Source organism: Equus asinus, chromosome 8, assembly GCF_041296235.1.
Source record: "Equus asinus isolate D_3611 breed Donkey chromosome 8, EquAss-T2T_v2, whole genome shotgun sequence".
NCBI classification, from domain to species: Eukaryota; Metazoa; Chordata; class Mammalia; order Perissodactyla; family Equidae; genus Equus; species Equus asinus.
The window spans coordinates 25,721,328-25,749,310 of record NC_091797.1 but is presented as its reverse complement, the minus strand read 5'-3'; the positions used below and the strand labels follow the sequence as shown (position 1 = coordinate 25,749,310).

The following is a 27,983-nucleotide window of genomic DNA, read 5'->3' as shown; positions in this document are numbered from 1 at the left end:
TTAATTTAGGCGCCCGAGGGCCTTGACTTGTGTCTCTTAATATAATGCAGTGGATTTTTTCCCTTCCCTACTAATGTAATAATGGGGCCATTTTGTGGGCAGTTGGTTTACATGGTGGCTTTTGTTTCCCTCTTTTTCCCACGGAAGGTCCAGATGGAGTTTCGGAAGAGCTGGGAGCGCTGGCGGCTTGAGCACTTGCACATCCAGAGGGACAGCAGCATGAAGCCCCTCAAGTGTCCCACCAGCAGCCTGAGCAGCGGAGGCACGGTGGGTAGCGGTGTGTACGCAGCCACGTGCCAGACCTCCTGCAGCTAAGACTCCAGCACCTGCCCCCTGTGCTCTTGCTGCTGGCTGGGTGGTCGTCCCAGGTGGGAGAGACCGTCGGGGTAGGAAGGAAGGAACATATGCACACATACATCCCTGCTTTCCCTTTCCAAACCCATCAGACAGGCAAATGGCCAGTGCCTCCTGGGACCTGTGGACACATTTTCTCCAAGGAGAAGCAGCCTACTAATTGGATCACAGTGGCGGGAGGAGAGGAAAAACGATTGCTGCTCAAATGAGGAAGATTTCTTCCCGTTAAGCTACAAGGCCCCTGGGGTTCCCCAGACAGAGCAGCAAATCAGCCCTAGACTCAAACTCAAGGTCAATGACTTATTAGTGAGACGGGAGCTTGTAAGAGGAGGTGGTTCTGAAAGATGCTGGTATAACCTCAGCCAAACACAGAGCTTAGGTAACATGGGCCAACTCCGCTTGCCTCTGGTTGGGGCCACCGCCACCCCCATCTGCCTCCTCATTAAGGGATGCTGTTCACGTGTCTGTGTTGCTTGTTTCCCTCTTCTGGACTCCTCATGTCACGACGCAGCTTCTCTTTGGGGGCTTTGTTTGGGCCACCACCAGCAGCTATTCCTAGAAATGGCTGTGGGTGATGTTAAGAATGAACATTGAAAAGGTGGCTGAAGTTTTCCTTTGCTGGTGATCACTTCTCCCCTGGGTATTTGATTGGCTTTGGTGCCTGCTCCCACCAGGCCCAGGGAACGAGGGCAAGCCCGCTGCTGAGGAGCCTGTTCCTGGGCTATGAGCTCTGAATTCTAGAGAGGCTCAAGAATCCTCTGGGTTCATGTAGGGAACTTTAGAGATGTCTGCCCTGGGGGAGTAGATTGCCTACCACTATTGGGAACTCAGAGGGCCAAGAGAGCTTTGGCTCCACCTGTCCATGGAAATGTTTTTCATTTGTGAGGAGATTATGTATCTTGCATGGGAGTTTGGGTGTGTCCTCTAACTTTAGGGCATGTGACCAAGAAGAGACGTTTTCGGGGAAACTACCAGCTGCCATTGCTACCACGGAGGCCGACTTCTCCTGCCCTTGGTTTCTTCCCTTTGAAATTCCCCTACTTGGGAGCTTGTACACACTTTATTTATTTTTCCTTATTGCTGTGAATAATCTCTATGTGCAAATGTGCAATTCTGATTTCTCCCACCTGATGGAAACAAGAATTAAATCATTGTGGTGGTGGATGTTGTTTGGGGGAGTGGGGTAGTAATTGACTTGGCTCATCCACACTTTGAGCTATTAATGTTTGCCCTGCTTCCAGTCTCATCCCATAAATAATGAGCAGCAGAGAGGCTAGACAGGGAAAACCTATCAATCCTGCCCCAGCCATGATGAGAAAGCAGACACGTAGCAGCACTGCAGAGACCCAGGGAAAAGGAGAACTGCCATCCCAGGGAGGCTGGCAATTGAGTTCATGGATGCAAAGGAAGTTTCCAGAGCAGGAGACAACTCTTGCAAGTCCAATAGGACCTCCTGGGAGGGCAGAGGGAGAAGCATTGGATGAATTCCTTTATGAGTCCATCTCTCCCTCCTTCTCCTTTTTAAGTGATGGGGGACCCTCCCCAAAGCCTTGCACCAGACACATTCTCCTGTGCCCCTCAGAGAGGCAAGTGATGTGCAGGGAAAGTAATAATGGGACATAAAACACATCAAGCAGAAAATTTCTTATACTTCAGCTTCAGTGAAGTGTTGTGTCTATGTTAATAGGGAAGTTGAACCTCAGGCTAGAGAAAGGAATTGTGCAGTCTGCCTCCTTGACTGAGCAAATGTAGATAGGTGGGGGGTGGGGATGTTACAGCATCCCAAGAATAAGGGAAGACTTCCCAATAGGCATCACTCATTTAGCTTTCTCTTTGGAGTAGGGAAGAGGGGAGGTGAACACTGGTGGGTTGATGGGGGGTGGGGTAAACCTCTGGTGCAAGTATCTCAGTTTTGGATAAACTGGAAGATTTTGAGAATCATTAATACACTACACAGCAAGAAAGAGATAGATTGATATAATCTGTGAAAAATAAATGGTTGGGGGGGAGGAATCGTGGGGAGAAAGTGTTTGGTTAGGCACCTGGGAAGCTCAGACAATTTGGTTTAAACTCTAATTGATATTGGTGATTCCTGATTTCAGAAGGCTCCTCACACCCCCACGCCCCAAGCCTTTTAACACTGCGGAACTTTTTCCTTCGTGATACCAGACACTGAACTGAAGAAATATTTTCGTTGCTCCAAGAGCCACACTATTAATATTCATTTGAATGGCAGTCCACTCCCGCCAAGCTATTCCCAAACTCTCCTAAAGCTAAATATAGTTCTAATAGGTGTGAGAAATATCGAATGCAATGTACTCCAAAATTCCACTAGCTGTTTACATGTCAGATGCCCTAAAGTCTGGAGCTTGCTGAGAACGCTCTTATTTGCCTCCATCCTGGGGGTACTATTGCTGACCAGCAGGGTTGGGGCGCTCTGTGTGTGAGCTGTGCAGCCAACAAGGTCTGAAGACTGTCATAATAGAGACTGAGTTCAGCACCCTGGCCAGCTCCCTGGAATTTATTAGAGGCTTAAATCCTGTCAACTTGTCCTTGCCATTTCAATCTTTGGAGCAGCTGAATCACAGAACTGAAACAAACCACTTACACTGCAAAGTTGCCTTCCATTCAAAATGACTCTCCAGATTGCAGGCATGATTTTCAATTGCCTCGATGCAGTTCACACTGAAGCTCACACCAGTGGAGTTCTCCGAGACTCAGAGCAGGGAAAGACCTTGGCCATCTCTCCTGCCCTGACCTAGAGGAGTGAGGAGGTAGGCTTGCAGAGGTGGCTTGCCTTAGGTCACAGAGCTGGATGGTGGCTGAGCTGGACTAGGACTCCTGCCAACTCTCGCCTCCCAGTCCAGTGAGGCCTCTGGAAAGAATAAGTGCAAAATATAAATGGCCATTCAAAATACTCTAAGTAAAAGTTGGCAGTGTTATCCGGAGTTTCTGTTAAGGAGGAAACACAGCAGCAAAGATAGACACACCGGATGATGAAAGTGCCATCTCCCCAGTGATTTATCCCACTGAGAAGAGGGGAAGGATGTGCTTTACTATCTCTGCTCTAGTATCTCTTTCCTTGTCTGAAAATTAAGAAACGAAATGCATAAGAGCACACGTATGCATAGAAATAGCAAATGAGCCATAGCAGATAGCAAAGCCAGTGCTCTTTTAATGGATTGGCTTACTGTTTTTCTGATGCATCTGTGCTTGTTTGAGAAGCTGTACTGATAGCCACACAGAGTAGACTAGAAGAACCTTAAAAAAGGTCCCAAATCTCCCCTTTTGCTTCTCTAGTACCCCCTGAAGTTGGAGAAGACTAGAAAACTGGGCAACTTTAGCCTAGCAAAGATGGCCTTGCCACCACGAAGGGCAAATAGAAAGAGTCAGTTCACATTCACGCCCTGAGAGGCTTGGTCACCTCATTGGTGTGGGCCATGTTTCAGCAGCTTCCATCCCCGTTCCCTCCCCTGTCTCTTTCTTCCACAAGGAGAGAACATTGTGTGTGTGTGTGTGTGTGTGTGTGTGTGTGCATGCATGCGCATGTGTGCGTGTGTGTTTTGTCTTGTGCACAGCAGCATAAAGTTAGGAGATGATGAATACAGAATCATCCCACCCACTGAGAAGGTCATGGGGCTGCACAATCCAGGGCGAGGGTGGGCGGGAGCCTGAGCGGCAGATGCTTCCTCTCCATGCGCAGACAGGGCTCCCATTATTGCTAATGCCTGCGACGTGCTCAGGGAAGGCACAATGTATTCCAAAAGTTTATTTTCCTTCCACTGAATTGATTCTAATCTCCAGTGCTGACCCTGCTTTTGGCTCCTACGAGGCAAACTATAAAAACCCTCAAATAAAATATGTCAGCTTTTTCTGCTAAGACAGCTATGTGAATGACGTGCTAAATATTCAAAGAATCCAAATTAGTATCAACTGGAACTTTTTTTCCTTTCATGGCTGGAGTGAGGTTTCTTGGGAAAGAAAATGGCCCAATGTGAGAAACTTCTGCAGACAGCATCACCACGCCCCTACAGTGGTCCTGCTGGCTCAAACCAGCTCTCTGGCCCCGTGCAGAGGGCCCTATCAGGAAGCATTGTTAAGCAGTATAATTTCGAACAATTAATGCCACAGTGTGTCTATGGTATCTATAATTCCTTCTGCGCTGTCAGTGGAGACAGATTGGCAGGAAGCTGATAAGCATAATTGTTTTCCCTTAACTCCTAAGAGTCTTTTGGACTTTGCCTATATTTGAATCTGTCAGAGAGGGAGCTTTTCTCTTCTCCCCTTCGACCATTTTAGCCAGGTTTTCAGGACCGCATCCAGCACTGGTGCATTTTCCCCCCATGCATCCATCCTCCTCCTCACCCCCACGCTACTCCCTCATACCCGCCCATCCCCTCAATGAGCTTTCCCGCCCTCCTCCCCCTGCTGCCTCAGTAAGAGGTGACCCTGCCAGCCATGCTGTGAATGCCATCCTCTCAGCTGTGACCAATTGAGGGGTACAGCTGAGAGTGAGGCACTGCCAGGGCTGACAATGATGCACCACTTGCGCACTCTGGCGCAGTGAGGAGCGTTGCAGCCAGCAGCTTGGATCCTAACTTACATTGGGGTTATGCAACCTTTCTGATGGGGCCTGTCCAAACTATCAGTAATTAGTCAACCTGGACAAACTAACATGACTAATTATCACAGCGTCAAAGCAATCCAGGAGAAGGAAATCATATATAAATGAGAATGTCTGGATGTGAGGGAAAAAGAGCTCCCAACAAAGTTTGGAACATGTAAGTTAGGTTTTTGGCTTCTGTGCAGAGGGGCCAGCGGGGGGAGCCAGGAAGGGGCAAGATTCGCCCCCGACGGACAGAGCTGGATTTTGCCAAATGGTTCACACTTTACTTCCAAATCTGCAGACTTATAAGCCCCCCTATTAAAAATAACCATCACATCCTCAAGGAGATAAATCTTAACATCCCATTGGTTTTGGAGGTGGTTCAACACAGAGCTTTAAATGCACCGAGAGAGGTGAGCCAGGCTCTCAGAAGAGAGAGCTAAATTTCTATCTTTAGTGCTCTTGGCGGATGTTTGCTCTTCATGAATGTTTAAACAAGATAATTTCCATGTGGTTTCTAATGTGTAAATTCATGTAAAATATGACCTGTGTCTATAGGTAGCAAATATGTATGGTATGTAATTCCTTGTATAGATGTGAATGGATTCGGGCTGTTTCCTAATTTGCCTTGTAAGTCAAATAAAAGCCTGTCATTACTGTGTCTCTCTTGTTCTTCCTTTGGGAGAGGTTTTCTGCAATGTCAACCTAGGTGACTCATGGTGCAGTAGGAAAACACAAAAGACGCCGTTTCCAGCCCAAGGAAAAAAATCTTTGCTCATTACTCATATTGTGATTTTCATCTTCAAAGCACTTACCAAGTACTAATTTATCCATCGCAGCCTTTATACAGGGACTGCAAAGTCATTTAATTAGAGAAGTTGGGTGGTCGAGTGGCTTAAATAATGACTGACAGCCAAATGGACGTGTATTCTAATTCCACTCATTCATTTGATCTCCCCTGTCTAAATGAACTCAGTCCATTAAATCCGTTTTTTAAAAAAATGCTATAAAAGCACAAGCCTTGTTTGCAAAGCAGCCACAGAATTTGAATGGAGCTGCTGTTTAGAGATTCATCTTCAGAAAATGAACTTTTCCCCAAAAATGATTGCTCACTCTCTGGATTTGCAACTCACTTTTATAGAAGAACAGAGGATTTGCAGATTTTCCCTAATCCCTCCACCATTTCCGTTATCCCTGTTTGAAGATAAATGTACTTATCTGAAGGTCTCCTTAAATACACCTCCTTTTTAGACAAGCTGTGGGAATTGTCCCTTTCAAACCTAATTCTTACTCTGAGAGCAAACTACAAGGATAGCCAATTCTTGATATCTGCAGATAGAATGTCTGCATTTTGGTTTGTCTGCACCAATCTTGCTTTCGATTTTATTCACTCCACTATTGATATTCTCACCTCTCTGTGTCTTTACTCTGCCACTCAGCAGGAGCAAGATGGAGCTCAGAGCTTTTTCTCCCTTCCCCACCCTCAGGAAAACACCTGCCCAAACCAAACCAGACCAGTGACCACCACATTTGTAGGATGCGTAAGTCAGATAGATGACATCTCGGAAAAGCAGGTGCACTTTGGCTTAATAGGGTTTAACCTCAGCCTGAAGAAAGATTAATGGAGCTGCCCTGCTCTGCAGAGGCCCGGCCGTGGAGGAAATAAATGAGAATTCTTGGCCTCCGGACTCATCCGTGTTCACATGCAATATAGAGCCACATTCCAGTGACTGATACCCCACAGATGGGGATAACTGAATTCCACATAGAATTTGTGAAGGAGCTCACTCCTATGCCATGTGTATCAGCATTCCCAAGGGTTGGGAATCCACCCCCAACCCATCTTCTCTCACTGTTTTCCAAGAAGCCTATGTCATAAACACCCACAGTTCAGTGTCTTTCAATCTCTCTCTTTCTCTCTCCTTCCCTATTTCCCTCTTCCTTTCCTTCCTCCCCACCCCATTACACATCCCCACAATAAAGACAAATACTGAAAACAGTGGGGTCTCCCTTTCTGATAGAAATAGTGGGGGAAAGAACCCCAGCAATACAAACTGGAATAGATAACAAGTGTATCCAGATAGTTGGAGAAGATGGGAAAATAGACCCAGTATTGGGACAAGGAAGGAGTAGAAATTATATATCCCAAAGGCGGGAAGGGTAGGTGGGAAAGAGATGATGAAGAGGCCAGAACATAAGAAAAGTAAATTAAAAAACCCAGCACTGTTTAAATGTGAAAAAGAGCTATAGTAAAAGAGAGGAAGAAATTGCAGAGGTGGAAAAAAGAATGAGAATTACAAGAGGCAAGCTATAGGGAGCCAAGTTAGGAGCCCCATCTCTAGCCAATGTTATTAACTCCTTCTTCCATAAATCTGAGCTCTTTCCCTGTAGAGTTCTCCAATCCCAAGCTGTGATAGATTGTTTCCTTTGGTACAAAGGCTCATTTTAACTAACATAATGATTTTAGAAAGAGAAAAAGACCCACAGCCAAGAGTAAATCCAACACTTGTTTTTATTTTTTTCCCACGGATGCCAGGCACCAGTGTTAGAATGAATTACTGTGGCTCCTCCTCACATAGGACCAATAGCCCTGAGAATTTATCTGTGTTACAACCTCAGAGAATAAAATCAATAGCTGAGTATTATAAACACTGAGCAGTCCCACGCTGAGGGATGCTGAAGCAGGCTGCTAACACCTGGAGGGAACTGGCAAACAATTTTTTTTAACTTTCCATATCTCTAGGGTGAAAGAGCAAAGACTTGAAATAATAAACAATGTTTACAGAAGACTTTTCAGTTCCAATGACCTAAGGTGGAATTAGAAACACAGTTCAGGACTTGGACATAATCACACCAATTTAATAGCTGCAACAAAAAGACTATAGTTACTTTAGCTTTTAGGTCCAATCTTCAACAATCTATAACCATTTATGTACATTTCTGGCTTAAAGAGACCGATGTTTTACCACCATGTATTTTGCCCTCTTAGAAAGCTTCAGAATCTTCAAAATTCCTAGGAAATTGAATTTTCAGTTTTATTGAACCCCACTGGTACCCACCAATTAGATGCCACTTTACAATGAAACCACCCTCAAGCTCTTTCATTTTCAAATCTTAATGTGGGAAGCGGAGACTAGAGAACCAAAATGCGGGAGACACACACCAAAATAAGGACATCTCACTTTGGTTAAGCTAAACCAATGTCCTTCCAACAGCATCCTTTGGAAAGGTAGTTAAAAATACAGATGAAAAGTCATCTTATGTACACTCATGTCATATAACAGAATCATGTTATGTTAGGAATTATACTGTGTTGGAATATTCTTAGCAATCAAGAAAAAGGTCCATAACACCACACTTTACATAGGTATTTACAAAATCACCTTTTTAAAGAAATTGGTAGAGATCGCAAAGCCTGCCAACCAAAGCATGATGGGGCCACAAGTCCAGAAAAGATGCCTCATCTGTAGAATCTTAGCATCAGCTGAAACCACAATTCTCTCACTTTATCCTGGTCTTGAATTCTGCCTGCTTCTCAGATATAGACCCTCTTCTAGCAGGAGGGGTCCTTTGCCTATTGGGGTCCTTCAATGGGTTAGTCTTGGTGTCACTCCTCATGTTAAAAGTGCAACAGCTCTTGAGATGTTCTTCTTCCACGGTACGGACCCCCTGAGAGTATGCCAAGCCATCTGAACCTCAGTAGTACCCCATAATTGGAGTCATCTCCCTAAGGGCATGTGGGGCTCATGCACCCTCTACACTAGCTGCCCACATGGAGAGATTTTCTTCAGCTGCATTCAAAATGGTACACTGATGTAGATTTCCAAAGGCTACAGCAGCCTTTGGCTACACGGGCATGGCTACATGGACACCCTGTGTGGACTCTTCAGAATCCGATCTCTCTCTCCTCCTTGGGACTGGATCCTCCAAAGCTATCATGTCCTCACATGAATTTCCTATTTGATTATCTTTCCTTAGGAAACGTCTCTCCCAGTTCCCCTACTCACCCTGCACTGATCAGCCTTTCATTAGGCCATGAGGCTTCCTCTGCTTCTGGGAAACATGCAAATTATATAGGAAATTCTTCTTTTTCCATAAATAGTTCTTTGAAAATTACATACAGGGGCAGAACCTGGTATAATCCATAGTAAGAGGTAGAATAGCCAAAGACATTATTTTTTTTTAATTGATGAGGATCTAGATCAAAGCAATTCTTTCATTTCACCCTGTGCCGTTTCATCATATGATATGTTTGGCACTGTCAAACTCATTCTAAATCTTAGGGGAAAAGTTATTAGAAGGAATATGATTAAAACAAACTCTGCATAACAAATCTAAGTCTGTCCATAGAGATGGTTCACTGTAAATGAATTGCTACACGTATAAAAAATACTCCGCCTATAAATACATATACTTTTCTCCAGAAATTATCAAAATATGATCAATATTATTAGTAAAGTAACTAAATGAAGTATTTATCATAGGAGAGAGGCAAAAAAGGAATGGAGATATGGGGGAAGGGTGCTATTCTATACTGAGTGGTCAGGGAAGGCCTTTCAGATGACATGACAGCTGAGAGACCTGAATGGAGTAAGAGAACAAATCCTTGGACCATCTAGGGGAAGTGAGTTTTAAGCAAAGGGAACAAATGGTGCAAAGACCCTAAAGCAGAAGCTTATTTGGTGTGTTAGAGCAGGGGTCAGCAAACTATGGCCCACTAACTGGTTTTATAAATAAAGTTTTATTGGCATACTCCTTTGTTCACATATTGTCTATGGCTGCTTTCGCTCTACAATAGCAAAGTTGAGTAGTTGTGACAGTATGGTCAACAAAGCTATTTACTGTCTGGCCCTTTATAGAAAAAGCTTGCTTAACCCCTGGGTAGGATGAACATGAAGGAGGTAAATGTAACTGAGAGATGCAGGCAGGGGCCAGATCACTTAGGGTCTGGTAGGATAAAACCACCCTAACAACCACCCACCCGCCAAAGGAAAGACACATCTCCAAGGGTTAGGAGTGCAGGTATCATCTACAAATTGGGGATCAAAGTCTTCTTTTCACTGACTCACTCCAGGGTGCCAGTCTGAACTCTGCTTTATTTCTGGTCCCCAGGTTCTCAGTCTTTTTTCCCATGTGACAGCAATGTGCCATCTGATAGGCTCCCATGCACACATCCTCAATAGGCCTAGGCAAGTGAGGAGATTTACAACATAAGGGTAACCTTGAAGGTGCACTAACAAAATTGCAAAATGAACATTCACAAATAATAATGATTTTCTACAAATTACTTTGATATAAACCTAATATTTTAAAGTGTTTCACAAGACACAATGAGCACCACTGCCACAGACTATGTTTTCTGCATTTTTTTCATTCAAGCAAAATTCCACAGACACAAAATGTATTCAAAGACTTTGCTACTCAAAGTGTGGTCTGAAGACCAGTAGCATCATCATCACCTGGGAGCTTGTCTGAATTGCAGGATCTCAGGCTCCGGCCCAGACCTATGGATCGGAATCTCCATGTTAACAAGACTCCCAGGAGATGTGAATGGTCACTAAAGTTTGAGACCACTGTCCTGAGAGGAATTGGCCTCTAATTACTGTTTTGCAAGAGTTGGAAATATAGAGTTTTAAGTTTCAAAGAGGTTAGCCTGGTTTACACTATTCATACTAGTGAACATTGGATACAACTTAAGTGCTCAATAATAGGGGATTGGCTAAACAAGAAATGGCACATTTATCCATACAGAAATATTATGCAGCTGTCAAAAACAATATTGTAGAAGAATAGCATGAGAATATATTCATAGTTTATCAGTAAGTGAAAAAAAATCAATTGTAGGTTGGACTAAGACTAAAACAAATGTAGCAATTATGGTTAAAGAACAGAATGTAGATATGAAAAACCTTAGCAATATAGTAATGATAAAACTAATAAAAAGAGGTGAGGAGAAGGGAGAGGAGGTGCGTAAAGCAGTGTAGGCACGTGGATTTCCTCATCTTTCATAGCCATAGGTAAAAATATGTAATTTAAGGCTAATAAATCAAGTAATAGATTATAATTATATTTAAAAATGTAAAGTCAATCAATTAATCAGTCAATAGAATGAGTATTGAGGAATAGAGAGAAGCAGGGAACAGGTGGAAATACAAACTTATTACATTCATTTTTCACAGGATATTAATAAATACTGCCTAAAATATGAAGGATTAAGGAATTAATTTAAAGTTAAAAAAAAAAACAGCTGTGGAACAGACATTTAAGTTTTCCAAATTATCAAAAGAAACACACACACAAAAGGAAACAGAACAAAAAGCAGAGACCATATGGTAAAAGAAGCAATATAAACAGAAAGCATAACATAAAATGTGAGGAGATGAACAAGACTTCAATAATATAATGAGATAAATTCACCTATTAAAAGAAAAATATTTCTCATAATGGATTTTAAAGCAAAATCCAAATGTTCTTTATATACAAGCAACAGACCTGACAAAAATGACTCGGGCTGAAAACCAAAGGATGGACAGAGGCATACTTGGCCAACGCAAACAAAAAGTAAGCAGGGTCCCAATCTTAATATCAGATAAGGATGAATTCAGAGCAAAGAGCAATAAAGAAAACAAAGATGGCTTTTTATAATGATAAAAGGGAACAATCTGTAATGGAGACCTAAAAACATGTCTTTATATATTCCAAAATCTGAAAAAAATACTCAAAAAATTGTATAACCTCATGAAAATTATTAATCACAAATATAAATGAAAGTATTAACAAACAGAACCTATCAGCACATTAAAAGAATAGGACATTACTGTCAAGGATCACTTATTCCAAGAATAAAAGGATGGTTCAATATGAGTAAATCTATAACTGATTACATTAATTGATCAAAGAGAAAAATCACATAATCAATCTCCGCTACACTGAAAGAGATTTCGTGAAATTCAACATCCATTCTTAAGGAAAAAAACTCTTTTAACAACATAAGTACAGATGAACAATTCCTGAAGATAACCATGTGTCTATCGATCGATCCACTTACGCTAAAGCCAGCATCATGCTTAATGGGAAAATACTACAGCACGCTCGTTAAAGTCAAGAACAAGACAAAGATGATATTGACTATTATTCTGACTTAACATTTTTCTGGATGTTCTAGCCAATGTAATTAGACAAAGAGCAAAAATAAGAGGTATAAAACTTGGAAAAAGAGGAGCTAAATTTTACAAAGTTTGAAAAAAAAATCTATATGGAAAATCCAAGAGAATCAATTGAAAAATCATTATAATTAGTAAGAGAATTCAGTAAAGGGCAAGAGCTGGTACATAATTAATATACCAAAATCAATAACTTTCATATATATATGTAACACCTAGTTGGAAGAAATAATAAAAAAATTCTCAGAATGTATCATATTCCTCAAGTATGCTATTCTCCTTCATGATTAATCACCTTTTCCCAGGGGGTTCCTGTGACTGACATGCTACCTCCTTGCCCCTGCCTTCTTCCCTGGAGAGTACTTGATGCTCCTTCAAACTCAGCACAATGTCACCACCTCCAGGAAGCACCCCCTGACCCCATAAGTGTTTCGATATCCCTTTTCTATGCTCTGGCCCTCATTTAGACATCACATAGTGCTTACCACACTGTTCTGTAACTGATTATTGGCTGCTGCCCCCATTTGACTGTGAGCTCCTTGAGAAAAGGGACCTCGTCTGCATTATCCCTACATATTCAGAGCCCAGCACTGGGCCTGGCAAAGATTAGGCGCTCTGTCAAAGTCCACAGTAGACACTAAGTTAGGCTTTTGATTCTCTTCATAAGAAATCATGGCCCAAACCCAAAGACAGACTAAGAAATGGTGAAGATGGACAGATAGATAGATAGGGAGAGAGATGCTAGATTCATATAAGTTGGAAAAGCAGGTGCTGGTGAGTAGGTTGTTATGCCTCATTTGGTCATCCTTATGGATTGTAATTCTTTCATTAATGAAACAATGAATTGAATAAAAAACACTTATTCAGTAAAATGCTGTCCAAAACTGTTAAATTGATGAATGCATGAATGTATTTGTTCTAGAAACAAATGGTTACAGCTTTTATTTGGTTCCTTTCCTAAAATATTTGTTAAATTTGTTGTGTTGACTTTTAGGATATTCTGATTTAGTTTTTAATTATCATAATCATTAATATTATTGGTTTCCCCAAATTAAAATCCTCCACTTTAACATAAGAAGTAGAATGTATACGTCTTAAGCCAATAATTTTGCAATGTCCATATCGGTTAACAAAATCTTAAAAGATGGCTGTATAGAAAATATATAAACATTTTCACCAATGGAAAAAAAGATTAGGTGTTCCATAAATAAGTAGATGGATGGATGGGTGGGTGGATGGACAGACAGGGGAACGAATGAACAACATAAAGAATCTGCTCTCCACATGAACTTTTCAAAATGAAAATTGTATCATGTCATTCTTTTACATGAAAACTTCAAATGCATGTAAATAAAACAAAAACCTAAAAAAGAAGAAAGCAGGCAAAGGGCAGAATGGTGTGTAGAGGATGCTATCATTTGTGGGCTTGAGAAAGAACAAACAGGATGGTGGGAGGGAGACTCTATCACTGTGTAGCCCATGTACCTCCTGAATTCTGACATATACTCATATAAGCACAACAGAAAACACTTTCCTATTGTTCCAAAATGTTCTAACGTGAGCATGTGCTGCTTTTGCTAATAATTGTTTTTAAAGAAAACTTCAGAAATAAAGCACCTTTAATGACAGTACAGCCTCTGGAGTTAGTTCCTCATCATTTTAAAGTCATCTTTCTGTTTCTTTTTCTCTAGCTCTGATGTTTCGAGTGAACAGTTTGAAAAATGGCAAACCTTGTTGCGCCTTTTAAAAATACACACCCATCTTTCTTTGCTTGGATCTAATATACACTGTTTTCTTCCTATTTTAACATTTATGATTTACATCAGTGGCTCCTGATCTTTAGTGAGCTGGAGATGACCCCAGGGAGGCTGTTGAAATGCAGATTCTTGGGGTCCTACCCCTAGACATTCCAAGTCAGTGGGTCTGGGAGGAGCTCCAGAATCTGCATTTTTAACATCACCACAGGGCATTCCAATGCAGGTGATCCATAGACTGCACTTTTCCAAACATTCATCCATGCCGTGTTAAGGAAACTTAGTATTCCTCATATAAAAGTGACAATCCTATGTAGTACAAAATTTAGATCTCTCCTTCTGATGACTCCTTCCCCAACACACACACAGGCACGCATGCACACACACACACACACTACTTATACCTTTATAAACATCTGTATTACGTTATATGCCTTAAAATGTGGTTCTTTGCACACTCACCTTGTCTTCTCTCTCAGCTTTTTGAGAGTGAGAGCCATGTCTTTCTCTAGCCTAATGCTCCAAAGGTGTGAAATAAAGTATGTGTGACAGAAACCAGAGCATACAGTTCCAATTTTACTTTCTTTGCTTAAGGATTGTTTCTCTGCCAGCTGTGTAAGTTCCTAGTCTTTCTTCCTCCGACAAAGCTCAGATGTGGACAGCACAGTGCTAACCGTCTCCACTGCACTACTGCCCGCTAAGTCTAGAGAGGGGCAGTTGTTTTATGTAAAAATACATGTATAAATCACTTCTGGTAGCTTTCCCAGGACCTCTGATGGGCCCTTTCCTCTGAGAATCTTAGAATGAAAAGAATGCCTGAAAAAGCAGCACAAATTGTTCAGATAAACATCCCAGTGGGTTTCCCACGTGACATAAATTATCGAGTGTGATGTGAAGGGACCCACGATTTATAGCGGCAGCTCTATGCTACCCCCTGGTGGCAAGATGCTCCATGGCATCCCAGCCCCACCCGCATCCCCGCTGTCACGGCGGACTCCCACAGCCCAAGTTCATTTATGCACCATGGACTCCGATGAACCAAGTTCATTTATGTGTCTCCAGGAGCACCAAGCCCAGTGCACCTACAAATATTTGCTGGAAAATAAGTTAACAGTATGAGTGAAAGGAAACAAAAACCCGTGTTTAGAGTTTTTCTTTCTTCTGCTCAACTGAGGATCACTGGTTCTGCCAATTGTGTAACTTCCCAGGTTTTTTTTAGCACAGAACTTGTGAGCCTAATCTTTTAATGAACAGATCCGTCAAAAGGCAAATGTGGAAGACCTCTTAGACTCAAAGCACAATCCTAATAGCACAAAATATACACGCCTATCTCATCACTGGTAAAACTCTAGAGCTTTTGAAAAAGGTCATTGCACTCACCAACTGAGACAATCACCCCCACCCAGACCTGGAACCCTCAGAACGGGCCAAGGCTAGCTTGAAAGTGATTGTTCCAGGAATATAACTCGGATGATTTAGCCTGAAGAAGAGAGAGGACTAAGAGAACTGAGCAATGATTTACCAGCCTGGAGGATGCTCTGTGTCCACTGAGAATAAGAAGAAATAACCTAGGGTGGCAGTGGAGGGTGGCTCAGGTTCCTTTGGTAAAGAGCTTCCTAAGAAGTGCCCAAATCTTGCACCTGGATTCTTCTTCTTTAGAGGTCACTAGGAGAAAAAAAAATGTAATCAGAAATAAATGCGGCCCTACCCAAGGCAAGGGGGATACATCTGATGGCATTCTGGGTCCTTTCCAGCCCTACAAGTAGAGGCTCATTTAACAGTCCCTGTGAATAGGCAAGACGAAATAACGTGAATAAAAGCAAAAGCCAATTTTCTTGTAAGACTCAGACAGAAACGACCTCATGGCACACCCAGCTATCATAGGAACTGAACACATCTCTGGGATTTCAAGTTCCCTGATGACAGAATAAGCCTTTAATGGAAGATGCTTGCTGTGCTAATGGTCAGGCCTAAGTGGAAATTCTGAGATCAATAGGCCTTTCCAAATTCAGGAAATCAAGACTGCACCTAAAGCTTAATGGCCTGATAAGAACAGCAAATACATACTGTCCTTTCCTCTCCACCCTGCCAGGCATTTAATTGGTTCACACCCCCTTTTTCCTAGAAGTTAATGCTGTCATTACATGCAAACTTTGGGAAGAGGTGAGCAAGGAGAGGAGACAAATTGTTGACAGAAGATCCCGTGGAAGATGGGTTTAAGGCAATCTAGGCTCTGCCTCATCACAAACAGCAACATTTTCAAAGCACGCCAGTGAGGTCCACTCATAAGTTGAGTCTTTTCTACGCTTAAGACAAGTCTCTACTTTGCCGGGATTACTAACTGGATCAAATGTACCTAATTCAGAGTTATAGGTGCTTTGTTTTAGGTGAAAGTTTGAATTATACCTTTTTAAAATGCAAAATAATTCTTTCCTAGAACAGTGCTTACTGCCCTGGGCATTGCAGTGAATCTTCGATCAGGGAGGTTTCTTCCCTGTCCTTGGCTTTTATGAAGTGGAAAAGGCCAAGTTAAACATCAGGGAAATGAAGGAAGCCTTAAGAAAGTAAATTAGGAAACAAAATCATGGATCTTAAATACGAGCAAAACTTGCACGTTTCATAGGGAGTCATCTGTTTCCCACACTTTCTACAGGTCCAGTTCAGACAGAAGTCAACGGGAGAAAAGACTTCTTTACGAGCTAAAGGGATCTTCTGTTCAACTGGATGACTGAGGGACAGTCAAACTCTCACTAGCAAAGGGCTGGAGAGAGGAGCAATGCGTAATGGAGGAATTTTCAACAAGGGTTGAAGCACACAGGGGTGAATGGCCACAAGTGTGATGAATGAGAAGGTCCCTCGGCACTCCCCCATCACTGAAATGTGCCTCACTCTATCATTGGAATTGCCTGGATTATTTTGTCCACCACCCCACTTCCAGCTAGACTGCATGCTTGGAGAACTGGGAACACGTCTGCTTTTTTTTTTATCATATGTGAAGCACCTAGCAAAGTGTTGGCATTCAATGAATAAAAGTTAAATTAATTAAATTGAGCAAAGATTTTGCTCTAATAAGTAAATCAGGCAAGAACAAAAGAATTAACAACAGGCCTCCATTACTTAATAACATCTCATAAATATTAAAGTTACTTTCAGAATATAAGAATTAATAACTGAATTCTGAAGTTGAAAATCTACTGGGGAATCGTTAATTCTTAAAATCTTACGTTCGGAAAAAACTATTGCTTTAAAACTAGATTCCTCTTACTCATCAGTAGGATCCATAAAATAAGTATTTAATGGTTTGCTTTGCGCAATCTTAACAAAGGCAAGCTCTAGCTTTGTCCTGGAGGAGGAAGGGACTGTGACAGCGTGCCTGGATGACCACTGTTTACCTGATTTCTCACCAGAAGCCCACAGGCGAAGGGACTGCTTACTCCAAAGCCCCAGAATATAAGAAACAGCCCAAGCAGCCAATAAGTCTGGAGTTTCACTTCCAGAGGCACCTCCCTACACACTCAAGAATTTTTTCTTGCTGAGTTTATCATTAACAACCACTCATCAAATCTACCAGTGTTGGCTTTGTGAAATCCCTCCCCACACCTGTCACCTAGGGCTTTCTCTTCTCTTCTCTTCCTTCACTGAGTGGGCGCAGAGTAACAGAGGAGAGTGGAAGGTGGTGATGGGCAATGCGGATCTGTTGCTGAAAAGTACACGTTTTAAAGATATTTTATTTTTCAAAATCATTAATGACCGAAAAAGCAAGCCTTAAAGCAGGAAGAGATAAAAACAAAACCCAAAAAACAAAACTTGCAATTTAAGCTTCTTAGGGGGAAAAATGCTATAAATATGAAAGGACTGAAAGAGAACATTCACTTTGAATGCACAGTCCCAATGTACCCAACCATGACTTCAAACAGCTATGTCCCCAGTGCCTTCCTAGTGCTCTAAAATCACCTCTCTCAAATAATGAGACACGGGTCTCCTTTATTTTTTTAATTATTTTGTACGTAATTTTTATAAATTGCGTCAGACCCACAGTAAGTATCTTTCTGGGAGTTTCACCAAAACCAAAGCAAAGTTCAAAGAAAAAATTGCAGCGGAAGATCAGGGAGAGAATGCAGAACCGCGTGCTCACAGAGCTAACCTGCACGCTGTCCTTAGTCTTGGGCACCTGAAATCAAGCCCACAAGTCCACGCCCTGGGGCTAAGCTGACCACGTGGAGGCCAGCTGCAGGACAGCAGAGCCTGGTCCTATCTCCCCTCCAGGGGTCGAAACTGTAGCTCGCGCTCAAACTGCTCCGCAGTCAGAGTGCCCTGGATGGCCTCGCAGCCCGGGTTGAACACAGAGTAGGCGCTCTTCTCTCCTGCCTTCTTCTCTCCCGGGCCTCGTGTCCCAACGTACATCCAGTAGAACAAAGACAGGACAAAATAAGCCAAGCCAAATTCCAGTTCCACAAACAGTCCGAGCAGGACCAGCCAGAGAAGAACCTTCAAGAAGGTGATGTTGGTCAGGATAGACTGGTCCCGTGGTGATGGCAGAGGAATGGCTGTATTCCGTGGTGGCTGTGATGTGCTGCTCCCAGGCTGAGCGGCTTCCTAGGATACACAAACAAACAGAAGTAAGAATAAAGGGGCATGGGGCTGAGAGATTGAGAACCAGTGTAGAGAGGCAGCTCTCAGCGCTCTGGGAAGGCTTCCGGCTCATTGATTTCTATTTTCCTGCCCTGCTCTCTAAAACAATCATCTCCAAGGAGCTCATGCGCCCTGCTCTGACTGAATCAAAACTGATCAGCACTTAGTGAGATGCGACCCAATAAAAACCTTACACTATTCAAATGGATTCCCATTCACGGGAGACATTTCCTCAGGTTAGTCTGCTGCTAACAAGAGCTAATTTGTGCCCCATACAGAAGCTCCTCTGTAACTGATCATGCGACAGCCATGCGTATGCTTTGCACACAGAATCGACATGTTTGTTGATTTGATTAGATGAGCTAAAATTCTGTGAGTGACATGATTCTAAAATGAGGACTATACCAGAAACAGGAAACAAAAATCCCTTCCACATAATAAAAAAGAAAAAAATCACTGTTATAGCCACAACTTCTCCATCCTCTGTGACCATCCTACTCCCCGCAGACCCAGGCAGTGTTTTCTAACTAGACTCCCAGCCTCCTCCCGCCTCCCTCCCCAAACCATCCTATGTACGGCTGCTAAATGAATCTCCTAAGACACCCATCAACCTCCTGCTCACAAACCTTCACATTTTTATTGCCTGCAGGTTAAAATTTAAACTCCTTGGGCTGGAATCCAAGGCTTTCCATTTACTCAGCAGACAGAAATGCCAGGACATTGGCCTCTGCGCTGGGTGCTAATGGGAGACACAGGTATTTAGGTAGCTTTAGGGAGCTTGATCTGTAGTCCAGTATCTTCCAAACTTTTTTGGGTATGACCCACAATAAGAAATACATTTTGTACTGTGAGCCAGCATATATATGTGTAACAGAAAAAAAAACTTTCACAAATCAACAAATACCTTCACTATATGAAGCTCTCATTTTCTCTTCTATTTTTTAAACTTTAAACTAAATTGATTTCACCACCCACTAATGGGTCATGACTTGCAGTTTGCAAAACAATAGTCTACAATTTTTCCTGTACAACACAATCCACAATGTATTGCTCGACACATGAACCCTCTATGCAGTTCAAGTGGGCTTTCTACCCAAAGCCATTGCCAGCTTGGGCCTGGAATACCCTCTGCTTCTTCTCCGCTCCCCAGCTCCTTGACTTCCTTCCAAGAAAGTAGGACCAGTGAATTGTGGATGCCCTGACCTCCTCGGCCATCAAGGAGGGCGCCCCCTCTGCCTCCTGGAGCACTAACTGGCACTCTTTCTCGTTGAGCACCAAACTATTCAGCACTGAAGTCTCGCTCTTTTAATATAGGTCACAAATGTCCCTAGATTGTTACCATGAAGCCATGGACTGCCATTTATTATCTTTTGGTGTCTCCAGAGCCAAACACAGCACCCCACACAGAGGTTCTCAATGCAGAGCTTTTGGTTCATTTCTTCAGCTATATCCCCTGCTCTTCACATGATCATTTAAAAGGGGACAACAAATATCATTTGGTCTCAATAAAAAATACAGGTAATTTGATTTATGTTGCTTCAGAAATTCTATTTTGTTAGAACCTCCTTTTTTAGCACCAACATTGTAATTATTACCTTTTCAGTTAGATTGGAAAGGCCCTTAACATATCATCAGCAACACTCCCCTCCCAACCCCAGGACACATACATTTACTAAATAAATAAACGTCCCTTTCAGATTGGACCAGTGTGCATAAGAGGAAATCACTGCAGGTCTTAGCAGGGAACTAATACGGTCGGATTGATATTTAAGACTACTCTGGCTGCCACGGAGAGAAAGGGGCTGCAAGAGCAGAAGCAGGGAAATCGCTAGTAGCTCCTGCCAGAGGCCCAGAAAGAGAGGACCAGGCACAGACTAGGGTGGTGACACACAAGTTGGAGAGAAATGATGGGTTGATGGATACAGAATACATTTTGAATGTGTATGACTTGAAATTCACAGTAAACTGAATTTATTTTATTATTGAGGGAGTATAAAAAGAATAATGCTTATGGCCACCACTTATTGAGTGCCTGCAAGACGCCTGAGCTCCTGTAACCCAGGAGGCAGGTGTTATTATTCCCAATTTACTGATAAGGAAACATTGAGACATTAATTCCTCTAAAGTCACAGAGCTAGTGATAGGCAGAAATGAGGTTGGTCTAGGATCCTGGGATGGTCTCCCTCCAAGGCTCTTTGTACTTGATTAGGGGTCTTCATGGGGGATGGCAACGGAAGGGTTAGAGAGCTAGAAGGAGATGGGGTGGGGGAAGGGGGTAAATGAACTGGCACAGAGAACAAACAAGGGAGAGAAGGGATGTGGGAATTCCTCTGCCTCACTTGGCATTTGCTTTGGTGCCAGTGCACCTTCTGCTGGGAAAGCTGTGTGTGGAAGTGTTGTGGTTGTCACAGCACATCTGGGCATAGTTTAAGGAAGATACTTTCATTCCTCAAATACCAACCTGCTTCCCACCTCAGGGCCTTTGCACTTGTGGTTCCCTCTGGGAGGAATGTCCCCTCCCCCTCATGTCACCTGGCTGGCTCCCTCTTCTCTTACAAACCTCAGCAAAAATGTCATCACATGTGCCCTTCACCTTGTCCCCAGGTTTCTGCAAGAATGGCTCCTTCCTATGAAATGTCACCTCCTCAGGGACGTCCTCCCTGCCCACACCATTTAAAGTAGCACTCTGCACCCAGCCCCCAATTCACTATCACACTAGCCTGGTTTTCTTCCCCTTTCACAGCATTCATCCTTCTGCTCCTTTGTTTATTGCCTGCTGTCCCTGCCTCTTCAAATTCAAATGCAAGACCTGTGAGAGGAGGGCTTTATCTGTCTGTACTACACTTTCTCCTTGGATTTAGGACAGGAGCTGGAACACAGCGGGCACATGAAAGGATTTTGTTGAATGAACACATGATGGTGAAGGACAGGAAGAAATTAAAAGATGACCCCTGGCTTTGAGGGGGTGATGCAAAGGCTGTGCTTAGCCAGGTGACTCCAGAGAAGGAGAGCACTGAGCTGTGGGCCAACCTGCGCCCAGGCCTGGAGGTGAGGAGCTGCAGGATGAGTGTGGGCAGTGGACCCTGGGACGACATGTTGCACTGGGGGCTGGTGTGGGATATGGTTGGGGAGGGAGACGGGGGGTTTCTGCAGGATTAAAAAAAGTTACAAGCATTTTTGTCCTAATGTAGTAGAAGCTTGTCACAGGAAGAAATATTTTATTTGAGGGACTGCTTTTCCCCAAGCTAAATTTGAGCGTGGAGGAAGGGGGATGTGGATGCTTCCTTATCAATGACTCCTGAAAAAAGCAATTACAAAAAGAAGGCTAAAGAAATCTCTGGCAAGCCACCAAAATTATTAGGTAGAGATGGATTGCAAATTAGAAAAAAAAGAATTTAATGAGAAATTTCACATCAGAGCAAACCCAGGAATGACAACCAAGTCCATGACAATGAGCTTAAAACAGAGTCCCTTATGAAAAACAGAGTGATTAATAAGAAGCAACTGGAGGTCCAGCACTTCTCTCATCCTTTTGCCAGGGCATCAGCTTTTGGGTTTTTAACCATGGAAGCTTTCTCCAAGTTTGGCTTCTCTGGGTCCACCTCAGTAATCTCATATTTCTTTGGAAATGAGATATACAGTCAAAACCCATTGTGTGGGTTACACATTGTATTCTAACTGTGGGGAGGAAAAAGGGTGGGGGAAGTGGATTCTAAAATCTCAAGCAACTGTGCTCAGTGAGTTCTAATCAACAACAAAGTTATCCTGACACAAACTGCCCGCAAGTAAACGGATTGTCTGAATCCTGCCACACTGTTTCTGCAAGTCAGCTGGAACCTTTCGTGTCATGGAGAATAATATCTAATCAAAACTGAGAAACAATAAGTTCTCCTTGATTTAAAAAAAATCCCCCAAAACCAGACGTTGTGCGATAATAAACAAACTGAAGAGAAATAACTTTAAGAGGAGTAAAGCACACTTCTGCTCCAGTACCTTTTAATTTTTAAAAGGAATTTTTGGCTCTTATTACACTTTTGAGGTAAAAAAGCCTTGTCACAGATTGTCTCAAAGCACTGATTTTCCCTTAATGTTTTGTCCTGTATTCCCAGATGGCTCCAATCTCACATGCAAGCCACCTTGCCTTTTTACTCCTGAATGAAAACTAAATGAAGATACCAAGAGATGCTAAGTTTATCAGCAAAATAAGAGATTACCAAAGAATTAAAGGGTAAAAAGACTATCATACTAATCTAAATATTGATTTCGCCTTGGATATTCCTTATTGACCTTGAATAAGCTTCTCTAGTTCAACAGTGACGCACAATAGGCATACGCCATCACTGGCAGTTACAGCTGCCACACTTTTGCAAGTTTTGCATTCAAACACTAGTTTGAATACAAGTTTTCTATTTCTAAAGCACAGGCTATTTGGTCTACTGGCTGCATGTGGCCCAGGTGCGAAATCAAATGCAAGCCTTAATTACGGCCACTTTTTATGAGTATCCAATTAGACCTTTTCCCCTCCATTAGCAGAGGGCTGTGGCTCGGCACGGTTGTGGAAAGCCACAGGGCGTCACGATAACTCAGCTCGCTGTGAATCACTCAAGGGCAGGAGTGCTTTCTTCCAGGACCTTAGACCCTCGCTTCCCACCTGGAAACAGGATCTGCGTGGGCTCCACACTGGAAAGAAAATGTCAAAGCCACGTTATCAGCGCTGACACGAGGGCTAGGACACGCGAGGCCCCGCCCCCGAGCGGCCGGAGGCGCCCGCAGCCCCAGCCCAGCCGGGAACCAGAGGAGGGGGCGTGGCTAGAAGGCCGTCACATGGTGGGCGGGGCCTCGGCTGGAGTTTCCGGAGAGGCCACGACTGCGGCGCTGAGGCCCCGTCTCGGGCCGAGGCTTTCGTTCTCTCACCTGAGCGACGCTGGGCTGGGTCTGGGCACTCGCGGGCCTCGGTTTCCACCCCAGAAACCGTTTTAGCCAGCCTGAGGCTGCCCTTGGAGTCGCAGCTGCTTCCGCCTTCTCTCCCGAGGTTTGTGCGCTCTGCCTCGAAGGGCTGGGTTCGGCCGCCTGCCCGGCCCGTTTGCGGGCCTCCCGGAACTCAGCTAACCGCTGTTCCATGGCGCGGCCGTCGCTCCCCCGCGCCCGGCAGCGCGCGCCCGCCTGCCGTCTCCGGCCCTCCTCTTTGCCTGGCGCAGGGCCGCGGTGCGCCTGCGTAGCGAAGGCTCTGTGCTGCGCGTGCGCGCTCGGGGCCTGTGGCCCTGGGGCTCCGCGTGCACTGGTTTGTGAAGTTCCGGGGCCGGCTGTATGGCTAACAGTCCCCTCCAAAACCGCGTGGACGCTGTGGGCAACTCTTCACGCTGCATCGTTCAGAATCTGAAGCATACAGACTGCCCCATTGTTCCTCTCTCTTGCCCCTGGCTCCATCTCTCTTCAGGGATCTGTTCCCCAGCAGGTGGAGCATTCTTGAGCAGTTGAGCGCTCATCTTGGGCGCCAGATTGAGAAGGTGGTCCCAGGGCGTTGAAGAAGGCCCTTGATCTCTGGGAGGTTCTGGTGTCCGAAGGAAGGCAGCGTCCACTTTCCCTTTTAACGGGCTTACCGATCTTTGCACTTGGAGAGGCTTTCTCGCTGCTCGTCTGGCAGGCTGGCCGTGCAGACGTCTATCATCGCTCGAACCACGATGGAAACTACCTGTTGATGTGTCTAGATAGATCGGAAACTTAAAAAAAAATTTATTCCAGTGAAACTTAAAATACATCTTAAGTGTACTGCTAAATAGGCTTGTACTTATGGATACACCTATATACCTTCTTCCGGAATAAAGAACATTTCTATTACCCTGAGGGCTGCCTTGTGCACTCTTCTAATAGATGCTCACCCAAAGGTCACACTTCCGGTCAGGGACTGTTAGATGGATTTTTAAAGCTCTAAGCCTCTGGCTAAGAGCCACTCACATAATTGAGGCTGAAATATTTCTTGGATCTTGGTGAGTTTGAGTCAATAAACTAGACAAACTAGAATGGAGTCTTTCATTCATTTAACAAATATTTATCCAGAGCCTGCTATGTGTTAAGTATTTTACTTGGCACTAGAGGTGTTGGAGTGAATGAAATAAACCCCTCTTTTCTTAGCACTTATGTTATAAATGGAAAGACAAATGCGTAACCACATGTTTATGTTTAATGTAATGTCAGGTACTGATTAGTGCTATGAAGAAAAGTAAAGTAAGGAATAGGAATGCTGGGACTATTTAGAGCAAATGACCTGGGAAGACTTCTCTCAGGAGTTGCCATTTGAGCAGAGACCTAAATGAAATGAGTGAGGCATGTAGATATCTGCAGAAGAGTGTTTCAGTTGGAGGATACAGCAAGTGCAAAGGTCCTGAGACCTCAAGTGGTATGTATACTTGACCTATTCACAGAACGTTGTGGAGGTCAGTATAACTGGATGGTGGGAGGAGGGAGAAGAATGGTAGAAAATGAAGATGCACAGGTATCCAGGGGCCAGGTCACATAAGGCTTTATAGGCCATGGAAGACTACTGCATTTGGGTGTGATGGTAGGTGATGGGAGGATTTTGATCAGGAGATGACACGCTATGACGTATTTTTAAAGGATCACACTGGCTGCTTCAGATGGGGCCCTGGAAGAGTGCAAGTTACAAGGAGGGAAACAAGTTAAGAGCAAATACAGTAGTATAAGAGAGACTGGCTGTTTGGGCTAGAGTGGTAGTGATGGAGTTGGTGAGAAATGATCAGATTCTGGATATATTTTGGAGATCTGAGCCAGCATGATGTGCCGATGGATTGAATGTGGAGTGTGAGAAAAAGGAATCAAAGAAGACGGATTTCTGTCACTCCCCCTCCTCCCCACCCCCCACACACACCCTGAGCAACCAAGTGAATCATGCTGGGGCCCTCTACTGAAATGAGGGAAGATTAGGAAGAAAGGATTATGGAATAAACATGGGGAGTTTTGTTTTGGACATGCCGAGAGTTTGAAATGCTTATTGGATATCCAGTTTAGGCAACTGGTTAGTGAAAACTGGGAATTCAGGGAAAAGTCAGTACTGGAGATACCTTTGGGGAGTCATCAGTATGTGTTTGACATTTAAAGCCATGAAACTGGGTGAGATCAACTGGAGAGTGAGTGTGGCTAAGAAGAGAAGATATTTGAGGACTGAGCCCTGAATAATTAGAGATGGTTTGTAAAGCATAAAAGAATGACATCATTATACCACAATGACCACTCCTTGAGAAACCACAGAGAAAATTTCTTGCCCATCTTGGTGTCAGGAGTAGGTCTGCTTCTCTCGAGGGACTGGAGAATTTTTTATTGATTGTGTTTCTCAGTTGATAATCACACTGAAACCTCAGAGCTGTATTTATGGTCTACTTCGAGGAGGCATTTAGACTTAAGACGTGATTTGTGGGCTGTTGCAATCAGGTCAGTGGCAGGAAACATGGCACCTTCAAAAGGGTTGAGTGAGGAGAGTTTCATGAAGGAGTTAGTTACAAAGATGTGGCAGGATTAAGGGAGCCAGCAAGGGATGGTTCACAGGAAGTGTTACCAGCCTCTAGGCCTCAAGCAGCAAGAGGACCGAGTGGTCATCAGAACCCAGTGGGACCTGTAGCTATAGGAGAAGCCCAAGACAGGGGAGCCCTTAAAGGAGCATAGAGCAGGTAGAGAAGAGTGGAAAGAGGATTGAGAGAGCAAACAGAGAAAGTACAGCCAAGTGCTAATGTCATTCCAGCTCCATCTTGCTTTAGTAACCTTATTTTTCCTTTGCTTGTTTTCTGATTTATTATACATTTGTTTTGTCTCAGTGCTTTGTAAACCTCTTAAACCCTTTTTGCAAGAGATTGAAAGAATGGAAAAAAATAAAGATGAAAGAGATGATCATGAAGAACAACTCCTGCCAAACTAACTTAATTTCCTTTTTGGATAAGTTTATGAGACTAGTAAATAAGAAGGGTCCCAAAGTGTACTTAATGTGTGAATTTAATTTTTATTATAAAATACTTTGTATATACCAAATTATATATGTATACATGCACATATATACGCATATATATAATATGTGTACATATGTCATATTTAAAGTTATAAGTAATAAAATACCCACATGCCTTGTGATATATTAAGTCTTTGGCCTCAGTTCCTCACTACTCCTTGTATCCATGCTGTAAAAGGCAGAGTAGACTTCCCCATTGCTTGACTTTGAACTTAGCCATGCAAGTTGCTTTGGCCAATGGGATGATGGCAGACGTTATACAAGCAAGGGCTTGAAGTGTGTTTGTCCTGCTGAGTGTGCCCTCTTAGTCCTCTGTGCTGCCATGAGATGAAAATGCAACAGCTAGCCAGCTGGTCCAAGAATAACAAGAGTCCATGGATATAGTCACCCAGCTGACCCACAGACCTACAGTTTAAAGCCGAGCTGCCCAGCTGACCCCAGCTTACCCCATGATATGTGAAAAATAAATGCTTATTTTATATTACAGAAATGTGGTTTTTTGTTACACAGAAAAAGCTAGTCCAGAAAAAGAACATTTCTCTGTGTGCCTGTGGTCCGTCCGTTCCTGACTCCTTCCCACCTCTTCAGTCTAATAATGTAGTGAGTTACATTAATAGAGATTCTGTGAAACCATCCTGCATTCCTGGAATAAACAGAACTCAGTCACTTTATAAAATAGAAAATTCAAAGCTAGATTCGGTTTGGTAATTTTTAAAGGAATTTTCATCTTTGTTCATTAATGAGATTTTCCTATAATTTTCTTTTCATGTACTGTACTTAAAAGGTTTGGGTTTTAGAACTACACTAGCTTTATGAAAGAAGCTAAAGTGTGCCTCCATCTCTGCCCCTCATTTTCTAGAACAGTTTGAATAAAATGGGAATTAACTATTTCTTGAATGTTTGATGGGACTTAGCAGTAATACCTTCTAGACCTGGTGTTTTCTTAGATCAGATAAATAAAGGTTAGCCACAGTTAAGTGGGTTCATAGCTAGTCAGCACAAGCTTACCCAAAAAGTGTTAAGAAATGAATCAACATCAGTGTGTCCTGTCTGATGTGGCCTGGATGAAAACACAAAAGGCAGTTTATCATTTTTCAGGTGACAAAAATTTGATAGAGAAGATCTACAGTTATGTCTTTAGGGTAAAAAAGATAAACTGAAATGAACTTCGTTCAATTTGTCATGATTAAAGGGTTGTGGAGATGCTCAGAGGGAACCCTGCTTCCTTCTAGATTTGCATTTATGTTTTGTCTTTGCTTTTGTTTCTTAATCATTTGTTTCAGTAGGACCTGGAGCTTTTCCCTGACCACAGACTGCGGAGGAGGGGGTGTATGTGGTGGATGCTTCAGCTGCTACAGTCACTCCCATTGTCATAGTGAGTGAGGACCCCCAGGCTCTCATGCTCTCTTTGGTCCTGTCCCTGCGGGTACCACATGTAAAGTTCTGAGCACTGTGCTTTA

The 27,983-nt window shown here is 43.2% G+C and overlaps 2 protein-coding genes across 5 annotated transcripts in view; one reads left to right on the top strand and one right to left on the bottom strand.

Moving 5' to 3' along the window:
* Positions 1-10,911, top strand: part of GLP1R (glucagon like peptide 1 receptor) — a 44,622-nt gene extending 33,711 nt beyond the window's left edge. The window contains exons 13-14 of one of the 2 annotated variants that reach the window (XM_070514984.1): positions 148-267; positions 447-10,911. In XM_070514984.1, coding sequence (XP_070371085.1) covers positions 148-267; positions 447-563 — 237 coding nt within the window. In that variant the 3' untranslated portion in view covers positions 564-10,911. Of the gene's footprint in view, positions 1-147 lie in introns of both variants that reach the window. The other variant, XM_014831016.3, reaches the window with a different exon arrangement.
* SAYSD1 (SAYSVFN motif domain containing 1) lies at positions 2,321-26,643 on the bottom strand. Of its 3 annotated transcripts, XR_011504990.1 has the most exons (4): positions 23,424-26,643; positions 18,022-18,473; positions 15,400-15,542; positions 2,321-3,229 (listed from the first exon to the last, which is right to left on the bottom strand). XR_011504990.1 is itself a non-coding variant. In XM_014831013.3 (2 exons), exons 1-2 carry the CDS (start codon positions 23,628-23,630, stop codon positions 18,129-18,131), a joined length of 552 nt encoding a protein of 183 aa, XP_014686499.1. In that variant the 5' UTR covers positions 23,631-26,643; the 3' UTR covers positions 17,586-18,128. The 3 variants fall into 3 exon arrangements, 1 of the variants encoding a protein (XP_014686499.1); XR_011504989.1 differs by lacking the exon at positions 2,321-3,229 and having other exon boundaries at positions 7,455-15,542; XM_014831013.3 differs by lacking the exons at positions 2,321-3,229; positions 15,400-15,542 and having other exon boundaries at positions 17,586-18,473.
* Between the last annotated feature and the right edge of the window lie 1,340 nt (positions 26,644-27,983).